This window comes from Schistocerca nitens, chromosome 1 (assembly GCF_023898315.1).
Source record: "Schistocerca nitens isolate TAMUIC-IGC-003100 chromosome 1, iqSchNite1.1, whole genome shotgun sequence".
Classification (NCBI taxonomy): Eukaryota; Metazoa; Arthropoda; class Insecta; order Orthoptera; family Acrididae; genus Schistocerca; species Schistocerca nitens.
The window spans coordinates 772400861-772415115 of NC_064614.1; the positions used below are offsets into that span (position 1 = coordinate 772400861).

Genomic DNA, 14255 nt, shown 5'->3' on the forward strand with positions numbered 1-14255 from the left:
TGTTTCCTGCCATACGTATCTCATGATAACGACAGTGAAAGGAATTTATCTGGAAGTACACTACTGGTCATTAAAATTGCTACACCAAGAAGAAATGCAGATGATTAACGGGTATTCATCGGAAAATATATTATACTAGAACTGACATGAGATTACATTTTCACGCAATTTGGGTGCACAGATCCTGAGAAATCGGTACCCAGAACAACCACCTCTGGCCGTAATAACGGTCTTGATACGCCTGGGCATTGAGTCAAACAGAGCTTGGATGGCGTGTACAGGTACAGCTGCCCATGCAGCTTCAACACGATACCACAGTTCACCAAGAGTAGTGACTGGCGTATTGTGACGAGCCACCATTGACCAGACGTTTTCAATTGGTGAGAGATATGGAGAATTTGCTGGCCAGGGCAGCAGTCGAAGTTTTTCTGTATCCAGAAAGGCCCGTACAGGACCTGCAACATGCGGTCGTGCATTATCCTGCTGAAATGTAGGGTTTCGCAGGGATCGAATGAAGGGTAGAGCCACGGGTCGTAACACATCTGAAATCTAAAGTCCACTGCCCAAATTGCCGTCAATGTGAACAAGAGTGACCGAGAGGTGTAACCAATGGCACCCCATACCATCACGCCGGGTGATACGCCAGTATGGCGATGACGAATACACGCTTCCAGTGTGCGCTCACCGTGATGTCGCCAAACACGAATGCGATCATCATGATGCTGTAAAAATAACCTGGATTCATCCGAAAAAATGACGTTTTGCCATTCGTGTACCCACGTTCGTCGTTGAGTACACCATCTCAGGCGCTCCTGTCTGTGATGCAGCGTCAAGGGTAACCGCAGCCATGGTTCTGATCTGACAGTCCGTGCTGGTGCAAATGTCGTCGAACTGTTCGTGCAGACGGTTGTTGTCTTGCAAACGTTCTGTTGACTCAGGGATCGAGACGTGGCTGCACGATCCGTTACAGCCGTGCGGATAAAATGCCTGTCATCTCGACTGCTAGTGATACGAGCCCGTTGGGATCCTGCACGGCGTTCCGTATTACCCTCCTGAACCCACTGATTCCATATTCTGCTAACAGTCATTGGATCTCGACCAACACAAGCAGCAATGTCGCGATACGATAAACCGCAATCGCGATAGGATAAAGTCCGACCTTTATCAAAGTCGTAAACGTGATGGTACGCATTTCTCTTCCTTACACGTGGCATCACAACAACTTTTCACCAGGCAACGCCGGTCAATTACTGTTTGAGTACGAGAAATCGGTTGGAAACTTTCCTCTTGTCAGCACGTTGTAGGTGTCGCCACCGGCGCCGACCTTGTGTGAATGCTCTGAAGAGCTAATCATTTGCATATCACAGCATCTTCTTCCTGTCGGTTAAATTTCACTTCTGCAGCACGTCATCTTCGTGGTGTAGCAATTTTAATGGCCAGTAGTGTATTTCGAAAAGCATTTTTCCCACCACTGGCTTTCGAATGGACTAGGAAGACATATCTTGATTCTGGTGCATCGCCGCACCGTGCGTTGCTTTGCACAGTACTGATGTAGAATCAGATGCAGGTAAAACCAAGATTATTTCATCTTTCGTTGGTACGTAAATAATTTTACAAAGATTACGGTCTCGGCTAAGTTGTCCTGTGTCTGGTCTCACAAAAACAAGCACTTTGGTTTTTATATTTCATTTGACTCAAATAAAGAAACATGGAACTCACCCAGAGCAGGAGAACAGCATAAAGGTAGGGATAGTCGGGAAGGCACAGGTCGTGCTGTAAAACAAAAGCAGACGACATTCATGTGAAAGTAAACACAAGCTTCAAAACTCGTTAATAGCTTTAGAAACTAAGAATTTTTCCAAGGCTGTTAATAACGTAATTAATGCAATCTCTCAGTACTAGGAAATTCCGACAGAGCGCCAAAGATATTTGTGCTGCTCGAATATATGCCAAAGTATTCACAGGGGAAGTATACACAAAAGAACGCATGCGGCTCCAGGTCCCTGCAAGTAAACAGCAAAATGACATGAGTCGTGTCTATACAAGGTAATGTGAGGGGTACCAGTTGCGTTAAGTACATCTTGGCAGTTGCTGCCTATTTAAAATTTGACGATGAGGTAATTGGGATGAGACTCAAAATAGCTATAGAAATTACCAGTTCACAGCTCGGCATGGCACGTGCATTACTAAGATAAATTTTTCAGAAACGCATAAATGCTGTTTGCCGCAAAAACTTTACCAACAGGGGCTTTAGACATGCTTGGTCGCAGGGTACCCATTTTTCAGGGGAAACTCTTTGACTAACGGAACAACCTCGCCTGTTTGAGGAACAACCCTCTTAGCACGTCGTAAAACATGTAAGGTTGCACACCACTGTCAGACAAAGGAACGAGATAGTTCCGACGGTGCGGATTTCCAGACACATTTGTGTATTTGTTTCACTAGTCAAAAGTGACAGGCATCAAAGATCAGGACATGTTAAATGATTTGAAACGGGACGGATTCAAGTCATTCGCACCGGTAATTTAATTGCAGGGCGACGCTCCTCGCCACAGGTCTGTGATCACCTAAATTGTTGGAGCCATCATTTTACACGGAGTTGATTTCGCCGAAATATTCAGTAGCACAATCACCCTTTCCCTCTCATATCACGGCATAGGACTTAAACAAGATAAATTCGCTCCAAATTTCCATTTGCGTCGAGACGACATGCTACAGCTATATTATCGTCCGGATGACCTCAGAGGGGATACACTTGTGAGCCCACAGATTATAACCACATGCTTAATAGCGTGTTGGCTTACCTCTGGTCACGCAATACTGGTACATTACTGCCCGGTGGTTTGTGGACTTGCAGCTAGCGGCTGGGGGCGTCACAAATGGGTCCCGGCTCAGGCGTAATTGTTGCCGTTGGCACTAAAATGAGTTCACTATCATACTTATCAAACGACTGTAGAAACATTTTGGCCTTGTGGTGTGGATCATTATCCTTCTGGAAGATACCATCGCCTTTTGTGAAGAGCTCAACCATCAAAAGATGCCGGTGGTCCGCAACAGCGTTGAAGTAGTCCACAGTTATCGAAGTGCCTCCGATTATTACAACAGGTCCCACGGTTGACGCAGGTGGACGTCTGCCATAGCATGATAGGGCCCCTATCTGTCTGCGCCTGTGCGACGGCACATGTTTCGACCTGCTGTTCGCTTCGATGACAGCGCAACCGCACGCGCCTATCGATGTAGTGTAACAATAAAAGTGGCTCATCTGGCCAGGCAACACGTTTGCACCGTTCTACGCCTCAGTCTAGATGATTCCGTGGCCATTACACTCGTAATTCCCTGAGTCGTGGAGGCAACGTGGAAACATTTACGGCTCGTCCATGTTCAGTAATGTTCGATGAGTGGTGTGCTCCGAAGCACTTGCGCCTGCACCAGCAGTGCACTCTGTCGTCAAATATGTCACAGATCGCCGTCTACCCTGATTTACAGAGCGGGCAAGCGTCCGAATTGCTCGAGGTGTGACGTGATGTCGACGTCCAACACCTTGACGCGTATTCGCGGTTTCGCCGTCCTCAAACGACCATCCATAGATTCTCACGACAGTAGCGTGCGGACAGCCGATCAGCTACACCGTTTACGAGATGCTTGTGTCCAAGCTTCATGCACTAAAAATCTGCCCCCATCAAACAGGTTTATATCAGCGCATTTCTCCATTTGCGGCCCGTGTCGTTGAAAGAATGATTCCCCAATAGCCTCTGCTGCACTAGTCAGGTTCTTTACAGCGTCACGTGCCTGCAACGCCATCAGTTGGTATTCGATTTCACAGTCGGCAGTGGACATAATTGTTTGGCTTATCAGTGTGTTTTTATCACTTGAGTAAAACAATGACATTGGCTGTATGCTGACAGAATAAAATATCTTTGGTCTGAGACATAGTTTCAGTGTAATATTTACCTCACATACTCAGATCTCTCTCTCTCTCTCTCTCTCTCTCTCTCTCTCTCTCTCTCTCTGTGTGTGTGTGTGTGTGTGTGTGTGTGTGTGTGTTTCCAAAACTGTAGCAGGAGAGACAGAAAGGAAAAACCTTTATACGAATGATGCCAGATCTTTTGCAAACCAATACAGAGAGTGTTTGAAGCACTTTCATAAGCAGCGAAGTAATTTGAGAATTACGATCTATGTACTCGGGCCACAAGACTACTGTACTTTTTCACAATGGAGGGCACTGCCAAGGAATGCGAGTCCATTATGCAAATGGAAATTTGCTACGGTAACTGACATATTATGGTTTTGCCTACAATTTTCCATGTTTTAAACAAAGAGTGATAATGTATCCATATAAAAATACAGGATGTAATGCGTATAAGTGCGGATATTACCATTGGTGGCTGAGAACGGTTCAGTACACAACATTTCATCAATATTTATGTCATTTGCGTACTAATACCTATCAAGAGCAGTATGTTTTAAGTTGTTTAGTACCTCCAACTAAAAGTAACAAGAACAAGCCATTAATGCTTATTTTCCGCTGGGCAGCGGGTCAGGTGGCTAAGTGTGGACGCATGGACGCAAAACATTTAATCTATACTGACAGGCGACCATGCAGAAAACATCAGGTTGTAAAGTTTGTGACGTGTGTGTGGGAAGACTGTGCGACGCAGTGAAAAAACAACCAACACACTGAAGTTTGTACATGTGTATTACGGTATAGCATGTAAAAAAAAGTCTGCAATAATACCTGTTACACCCTCTATGTTCTATGAAGGCAGCATTTAATGCAAGAATTAATGACAGACTATCTAATCAAGCGGGAAAAGAGAATGTTGTGGCTGCACTAAGAAAACACTCTTACTTCGTTCTTTTTGTTTCGAAGAAAAATTCATAGAACGATTAGTTGTCAATTGATTATCATCAAGGTAATGAAATGCATCCAAACTGTAAAATGCTCGCGAGCTTGTGAAGAGTAAACAATGTTAACACTGGTTCAAATGGCTCTGAGCACTATGGGACTTAACTTCTGAGGTCATCAGTCCCCTAGAACTCAGAACTACTTAAACCTAACTAACCTAAGGACATCACACACATCCATGCCCGAGGCAAGATTCGAACCTGCGACCGTAGCGGTCGCGCGGTTCCGGACTGTAGCGCCTAGAACCGCTCGGCCACTCCGGCCGGCCAATGTTAACAGTCAAGAGAGGAAAATTATAAGAAAGGTTTACAGCGTCTGTGTTTTTCAGTGCCTGTATAGTACCATACGACGTCCTTCGGACATGCATGCATACCCAACGCAACCGTCACTGCCGACGATCTGTACGCATATTAAACTGAAGAAACGTATCCGCAATTTTCGAATACCAATATACATCAGCTGTGCAAATGATTAGTGAGTGACTCATGAAAATTTGTGCCGGACCGGGACTCAAACCATTATATGGTATTCTACAGAAACCAAGAAATACAGACAGTGCAAACCTGTATTATATCCCCCGGAAGGCGAATACGGTGGGGATAATAATCTCCATCGCTGTGCGGGAATCGCATGAAAATGTGTGCGAGCGAGCATAAGACATGGAAACTGCCTTACGGAAGATTGAATAGTTCTGCGAGGCGCAGAGTGATAGTCGAAGTGATTAATGTGACAGCTTGCTATAAGTGGGAAATCCGGTTTCGAATCATCGTCCGGCACCAATTTTCATGAGTCACTAACCACGTAAACAGCTGATGTGCAATCGTATTCACAAACTGCAGATACATTTCTTCAAAATTATAAGACTTTGTGCTCACGTGTCCTGCATCTTAACCCAGAGGACCATGCTGCAATAAGCGTTGCTGTGATGTATGCGAAGAAAAAATTAATGAAAGTTATGAGCATACAAAATCGAAGCTGAAGGTTATAAACCCCTAATTACGACAACTAAGTTAAATGCATGCATAATAGAGGAAAACTGCTATGCAATATAAGCCATAAGAAAAAAAAAAAACACGCAAGTACCAGTTCTAATACTATACGCTTCGCGTATAATTGATACAATGCACAGAACTTAAAATTATAGCTTATGTATGTGGAATAGGAACACATAAAGATAACATGTACCTGGAAGTACTTACCTAACGCTAAGATGTTAGGGCTGAAGCCAGAAGTTGCAAATGCTGTAAAGAAAAACATGAATCTATTATTTACACAGTGAATAACAAAAAGTATGTGTCGGTAAATTTTTCATCAGTTCATTACTAAAATAACGGAACAAATCGTTTGAACTACTGAATCCGTACAAAAAGTCAGATTTTTGCCTTGAATGAATATTCCATTTATCATGATTTGAGTATTTCGACAGAATTTCGGATGAAGTACCAAATAGTGTGTAAATTGTCCACGTGGGTCCACAGCTGAAACAAATTTCTTGTGCGAAAACGTTTTCCCCTGTGTTTTTTTTTCTGTTACTCTCGTCATTATAGACGGAACTGTAATTTATTTTTAATCGCTATTGGCCATCTTTACATCCTTTATTTAACCAAATAGTTCTAAGGATATCAAACGTTCAAATAGAGTTGAGGAGCACTACGGAGCACAGCAGTGTACTGAAGTTGAATTTGACCCATGGGAAATCCGCAAAAGAGTACACTGGAAGCAAATGCAATGTAGTATCACTGAATCATGCACACATTAAGTTCACAATAACTTACTATGGAGATTAGTATCAAGCATCAATGGACCATACGCTACAACAACGTATTTTTATGTGAAAAGTGTCTCAGTTTAGATACCTTTAAAGACAACTAGGAACAACTAAGTCGAAGGCTTATTTCCGGATCATTTTATTGTTCCTTGCCGTTACAAATTTCGAACATTTTGTTCGTCATCAGAAAGCTGCGTTTCACTTACAAGAAAAAGCATTAATGAACTGTAGCAATTTTAATTATCTGTTGTATGTTTTGACTGTCGTGTTACAAATGAAAACTTTCCAATTATTCGGAAAACATCCAGATTTGCTTTCGATTTCAATTAGAGATGATAAATACGAAGAAACCGAAACTCAGATTTCTATTGTGAGAAGAGACAGATACTTAGCTGAAAATGATATATTCCTAGCTATATCTGACATTTTCAGAAAAGGAGAGAGAAATCAGTTATAAATTTCTTAAAATGTAAAGTTAAAGCTAGGAATTTTAAAAAATGTTTAAGATTTCTACTTCCGTGTACAAACACAGTGACAAAGAACCTAATGTCGTTTTCTTGTGGGAGACGTTCTATAGGCACTTTTTCATCAGCATCCTCTAAACAGCGAATATCGAGTATGTTCGATATTATTTCAAATAGTAATGGACAAAGTCCATGCTTTACAGCAAGAGTTTCTTATTCCGTAAAGAATTTTGTCTTGTAGGCCTACCAGTAAGACGAAGTGGAAGTAGTATAGAGATGGGAATCACTTTTGAGAAACTGCTTTTGCCGCTCCGACTGTCACTAAATTTAAAATCACGATTTCATGTGAAGTGTCATTGTCACGTATAGTTTGTAGTGTTCCAGATGCGGACACTAGCTTATCAGCGTAGCCGACTGAATGTACGGTCCATCTTGTTTATTTGTGTTGATATTGTTGAGGAACTGCACATGCGCTGTGTATGTATAAGTTACTACAGAAGAAAATGTCTTTATCTTTTTTTTATGACCTGGCCCGCGCATATCTGGCCACAGGTCACTGCGAGCGGAAGGCTGTAGCGGATCCGAGATACGCACGCGCTGCCCATGAAATTTACACGAGCAGTAATGCAAAGAGTTATGCAAACAATTATGCAAAGAACTGTAAAATTGTTATGGGAATATTTCTTTATATTCTGTCTACAGTGAGAATTATTGAATGTGTTTGGAGTTTGTATAGAACCTGTTTGTCAACACTGAACTACGCTGATGGAGAGAATTGACTGCTGAAATAATACTGAGTTTTGTGCTGCACTGTCGCTCACCGTTAGTCTTCTGTCACCAAGAGACGTCTCGTGCCCTAAAGGCAAATCTCCGTAAGGATTACCTGAACATCCAAGCGAAAACGCGTCCTCGGAAACAATAGATCATTACCACATGAAACTGGAAGACTACAAACTTTGATAAGGTAAACTCCTAAAACAAAAATTCAATTTTAGGGATGCGTTCTGTTTTCAAAAATTTGTTAGTTACGTGTTCTACAGATCATTTGAACGATTATTTTACCAAAATGGAGTGGAAGGAGTCAGTTTACTGGATCAGAATACATGTTTAGTGTTGACTGTCTTGCTACTAGTTTTTAAGCAGAAATTCGTCCAGGAATTAGAAGCAATTTCCCATGAGAAATGACTTCAGATTAGAAGTAAAACTTGCTTTGGTATCAGTCAGATATTTTGTGTTCTTGCGCAAACGATCAAAAATTTTTGTTGTTGCATATCGAAGTCCTTTCTGTATCACTAACAGCTTTAATAATTCGCGAGAAAGGTCTTTCTTCCGCCATTGTTGTAAGTGTGAACATCACAGTTATTATCAAATTGTGATGGATTAATTACGTCGAATTTCATTGCCGAATATATGTATCGTGATGGCGCAACTAAAATTCCTAACCCTTTGAAGAGATTTATACATAACGACCGGAGAGTGAACAACAAGTACTATTCTTCGTGCTCGCTGTTGTGCAAACAGTTCAATCTAAGTGACGAGTTACCCAGAAAATTATTCCATAAAACATTATTGAGTGGATATACGCAAAATATGTCAGAAGGTTGATTCATTTGTTTCCGAGACTAGCAATTATAGCTATTAAGAGCGAAAGTTGCTGAACTTAATTGTTTGAAAAGCTCACTAACATGATTCTTGCAGTATGTACACCTACAGATTTGGAGCGTTCTTCCATATTTGTTGGCTTCTGTTCAAGCACTGCATAAATTGTTGATATGACTCCATTTATTCTACAGAACTCAACAGTGTGCTTTCTCAAAATTAAGAGAGAATACAGTTTCAGAGAATTACTTGAAAATTCTTTCAAAAATACAATTAACAATCTCCTCTACTGGCTTCTTTCTAATGGGGTTATTATAGTACTAGTATCGTCTGCAAAAATTACCAATTCTGCTTGTTGAATGTTAAGTGGAAGGTCGTTCACATATACAGGCATTAGAAGTGGTCTCAAGATTGAACCCTGTGGGTCTCCCTTTGTGATGTATCCCCGGTCACTAAAATTTTCAACCTGTGCAACAGTACTTGAAATATCAGCACACTTCCTTGAATTCTGTTTCTTAAGTATGATTCACGCCGTTGTTTGTAAAGCCATCAACTCCACAAATCATAAGTTTTTCTAAGAGTGTAACATGATTTGCATAATCAAAGACCTTCTAATGTTCACAAAAAATAACACCTTGCGATTTTTTATTATTTAAGGCTTGTAATATTTGGTGGGTGAACGAGTAAATAGGATTCTCAGTCGAGCAACAATCCTGGAATGCAAACTGTGATATTCTAAATAAATTGTTTCTACTTAAATGTAAGACTATTCTTGAGCACATTACGTTTTATAATATTGTAAAAGCCATTTTTTTAAAAAAAATATGTACCACTTTGTACCTCGACATGAAGTGCGGCAATGCATATTCATTTCTCTTAAGATGGCAGTGCCGTCATGTCAACCATGTTTCCGTACTTCATACGCATAAAAGAATAGGGTTGCTTCTCAAGTGTATAAATGCATGTGGCACTTCACTATAAACGAAGGCAGTATGTATCCCTAAAACTGAACTGGCTTTTAGCAGTTTATGTTAGTAAAGCTGTTATTTCAGAATGGCACTCCAGTCGAAAACTCGATCTTAAATAAATACATTTCACTAAGCCAAGGTAGTAAATGTCATCTTACAATACTGCAGCACTGTGACGATAAGTATACAGAAAGTAAGAAAGCTTTTATCATTTCAACTAAGAGCTCCTTGAAATTTCCGTTCCGTCAAATGCCGACGGCTAACTTCCCGCTGAAGCTACTTCAAATGAGCAATAGAGACCCTGAAGTCTAGAATAACAGAACAACGTCAACGTTTAATCATTGCCGATGAATTTTAGCACAAGCAAGAGAGGCTAGAGGTTAACTTCTCGTCGACATCTAGATCAGTAGGGACTGACTGCCTATTCATCTGAACGAGGACTGGAAAAGAAGCGAAGTAGCCTGTCGAAGGAAGCTATCTGCTACCACGATTAAAAAACCTTTGACAAAGACGAAAAATTACTAATGAAAACAGCATGGGCGTTTGCCTCTTGCAGCTTGAGGATACGAGTCACACTAAGCATATTCCTCCTCGGCCGATAAACCCTTGAAAGTCAATAGGTATTTCATCTGCATAAACCATAATTGACAAGACTATAAGTAGTTCATTAATTTCTGAGGGAGAGTGCTGTGGAACACAATGAAACGGTGCCATCACTCACCTCCGCCCAATGAGGCCGGCAGTCCATTCGGGAAGTAGCCTGCAAAACATCCGAGAAACAAAATCAGATCCTATCATTTCTCTATTGGTAACATACAAATACAATATCACACAAGGGGCGATCAAAACGTTTCTGTTAGGAAGCCATACAGTCCAAAATCGGTATCCCAATTATCCATAATCGTTGCGAGCATGGAGACAATCATTCCTACGATGCACCAGGTTGAAAATACATGTTTGGTAAAACACTGTGTTCTGATGCGTGAAGAAATCCGTAACTGCCTGCTGCACGTCTTCGCCCGACTGGAATCGTCGACCATCCAAGGCTTTTTTTAAGGAACTAATAGTGCGATAATAGCCTGGTGTGAAATCAGGACCACAGGGCAGCTGCACGAGTGTCACCCACTTGAGTTGGCGTAACTTCTGCATTACGAGGTTTGCGATATGGCGACGTGCGTTGTCTTGCAGCAGCAGCAGCAGCAGCATCCATTGACGCTCGGAACTTGGCGTACCATTCGACAATGACGGCTTTCGACAGACATGCTGCCCCATAAACATTCAACATTCTCCGATGACGTCTACCAGTGTTTGGTCTTCTACAGCCAAAAATAGAACAACAGCACTTTGGTCCTGTTTGGGCGTATTTGGAAATAACGTAGCCGTAGCTCACGATACATTTACTGCGCGCAAGTCGGAAAGACACGAATGCCACACTAGTCCTTTGCGTACATGTCGGTACTTATATACTCGCATCTGAATCGCGCCATATTGCATATACGCCGCAGCAACTCCCTCTAATGGAAACCTTTTAATCGCCCCTTAAACGACACAATGAGTAAAGTACATATACTGTAACTTAAGAAGTACTTGGAACATCAGCAAATTTTTACGAAATCTAAAATAGTAAAATTACATTAATGTTCGTTAAATTTGGTTATCATGAGAGAGTTATTGTTTGAATGTATTTCTGAGTTGGGCCACAAGGCATGCTTGAATAACTCTGTAAGTTCATTGCGGTGACAGGTATGGATCACGTCATAAAACAGATTCAGCTTTGCAGAATGTTACGTCTGCAGCACTCTGAAAGAGCAGATATTCGAGTGACTGATAACTATGTGGAACTGGTATCGGCTGATAATCACAGCATTAGCTTCCCAACTCATGTGGTTACTCAGTGGCGATTAACTAAATGCACTACCATGGCTGTTTGTAGTGGGTCGCTGGGGAAGTTAAGGCACTGAAAAATAAATAATTGAGTTCCAATATTTCTTGAAATTCGATGAAGTCACTCAGTATAGGACGTAAACATATAAGTTAGTTAGTCGAGGTAGTCCTGATGGTTCCCATGACCAAACGAAAGCTAGTGCTTCTAATTTCGACCTCTGCAAGCCACAGAAGAATAGCATACTTGCTCGTGCTCAGACCTTACCGCAGAAGCAGCCCTTGTAAGAGCCGACAAGACAACTGTTTCTGAAATGTCTGTGTGAGATGTTACGATCCGTTTATGCTGGTTGTAACACAAGACATGGATCAGTAAATGGGAGGGGAGCCGGTGTAACTGCCCTCCTAAGCTCCCATTACATTCTGTCAATTCCATCAGTTTTCAAGGGATAATTGTGATGGTTATCGTGACTGTAAAACGCAACGTAAAGAGAAAATCAGTAAGAAATTTCGTAGTCATGGATTTTCAGATGAGCGATTACTTTTAGCTCATGGCGATAAATAGACAATAAAGCCTCCAAACGGTCACATCCGTGGACCGGATACAAAAACTGTTAATCTACTGAGGACTTGCCATGTCGAGGCGGAGAGCAGAGAAGGAAAACATAACTTGGTGCTTACGTAGGAGGATAGCATTTCGACATTATTCTTGGGAATGATTTCCTCAAATTCCGTTACTCAGTGCGGTGGAGAAACTGCAAAGGCGCAAATGCAGTGGGGAAAAATGTGTATTCCATTAATTTATATCAAAGCGTTGAAAATGCGTACCATCCTATTTATTCGTGATGGAACAGGGACAGTTCTCCGGATGCTTTCCCGTCACTGTCAACCTTATCTAGCGGACGATACTGTGCGTACTGTCTCCGACATGTCAATAAATGAGGTGACTTCGAATTTATACATATTTCACTGATCAGTATCTCCACATGTCGTTTCTTCTTTGGTTGATGGCATGCACGCTGTGGACAGCATTGCCTGCCGGTTAACAAAGGCCCAACTGCAACTCAGTATCTGTGAACGTATTTCGATTTCTGTCGATTCACCCACTCCCATCAGCCATGTAACAGAGAGTCTCCCAAGGGCCCTACATAAGATCGACACAGCGCAGCAACCCGTCACCAGGTCACGCGATCTGTCCGTAGATAGCAAGCCTGCAGGAAAATCGCAGAGATCAGTCGTTGCTCGCTCGTAATTCCCAAGCAATCTGATAATTACGAAACAAAGAATCGGACATTTTTGGCACCACGGCTGGCAGGCTGCGATTTATTTGTCTAGAAGTTTACGTTCTTTTGTTTCTTTTTGCTATGCTCATGTAGAGTAAGGACTTTACATCAAGATTTATGATCAATCAGAGAGCACGAACCTCTCTGAAAAACGAAGTTGCCACTTGTGTCGTGAACGAATACAAATCTAAAAACGTTAATAACCTTAGAACTTGAAGTGAGCATTTTTGAAGAATATATTACAGAAATTCACGTGAAGTTCATAGTAATAGTCAAAATATACTGGGAACCTGCTGGTGATTTTGAAATAACTGGACACTTTAATTTTTAAATAGAAAGAGATAATATTAACTGGACTTTCAATTAAAATTATGGGCACACCTTTCTACAGCCATACTTAATTACTCTGCCATCTAATGTAAGTCGTTTCCATATAATGTACAGCAAGCACAGCAGAAGGTATGCAATCGATAACATTTAAACTTGCTGAAAAAAAAAAACGAAGCTCCTACAAGGAGATAAAGAAACGAAATGAACCTTCACGGGTCGAGTGTGTACATGGTGCTATGTCAGTGAGTAGATCGAGTCAAATTTCTAAATAATTCGGCAGACTGAGCATTGCGCCCCCTCTGGTCTGGACGCATGCACTGATTCCGTTGGGAATAGTGTCATAAAGCCGTTGTATCCTCCCCTGAGGCAAGCAGGGCCACAATTAGCTAACCCTTCACATCGTGCATGCTAGCACTGGGATTGAGATAACATCCTAGTTGGTCCCACACACGTTCCCTCGGAGAAACATCTGTGGATCCTACTGGCCGTGGAAGTTCTCCACTATCACATAGACAGTTCATATAAATACTTGCCATGTAAGAGCGAACATTGTCCTATTGGGAAATAGCACCACGATACTGCACATGAGAAGTAACACATGAATGCAGGATATCTGTGACGTAGCTATCTGTCGCCAGTGTTCCCTCAGTCACGCCTTGACACATAGTCATACCCGATGGCTGACTACACAATGACGCTAGGAGCATCACCGCAGTGCCTCCCTAACACATCCGAACACCGTGACATCTCGGCAGATCGCTGCCATGGTGATTCGTCATGGTGAAGAAACTCGATACATCGCTGCACACAATGCAATGCCATGGAATAGCAGTCCATGCTCTCCGTTCAAAGTACCAATCCAGATACAGTCATCTCCATGTTCTTTGCAGTGATCCTCAACATCTGACGCAGATCACCTCCGTTATATACCATACCAGTCTTAGTAACAACACTACACACGTACAACACAAAGCACTCTCTTGGCCGTTCTAAGAATTACAGGGAATTGCAACTCAAATCATTTACATACCCGACGTGCACGAAGTTCCTCTGACA

At 41.9% G+C, this 14255-nt stretch overlaps 1 protein-coding gene across 1 annotated transcript in view; it reads right to left on the minus strand.

Annotated features, from left to right (window-relative positions):
* LOC126261545 (inter-alpha-trypsin inhibitor heavy chain H4-like) overlaps nt 1-14255 on the minus strand; it is a 68740-nt gene that overhangs the window by 10577 nt on the left and 43908 nt on the right. The window contains exons 12-14 of the mRNA XM_049958550.1: nt 10427-10465; nt 6106-6147; nt 1720-1773 (exon numbers count right to left, since the gene is read on the minus strand). Of these exons, the coding sequence (XP_049814507.1) occupies nt 1720-1773; nt 6106-6147; nt 10427-10465 (135 nt within the window). The remainder of the gene's footprint in view (nt 1-1719; nt 1774-6105; nt 6148-10426; nt 10466-14255) is intronic.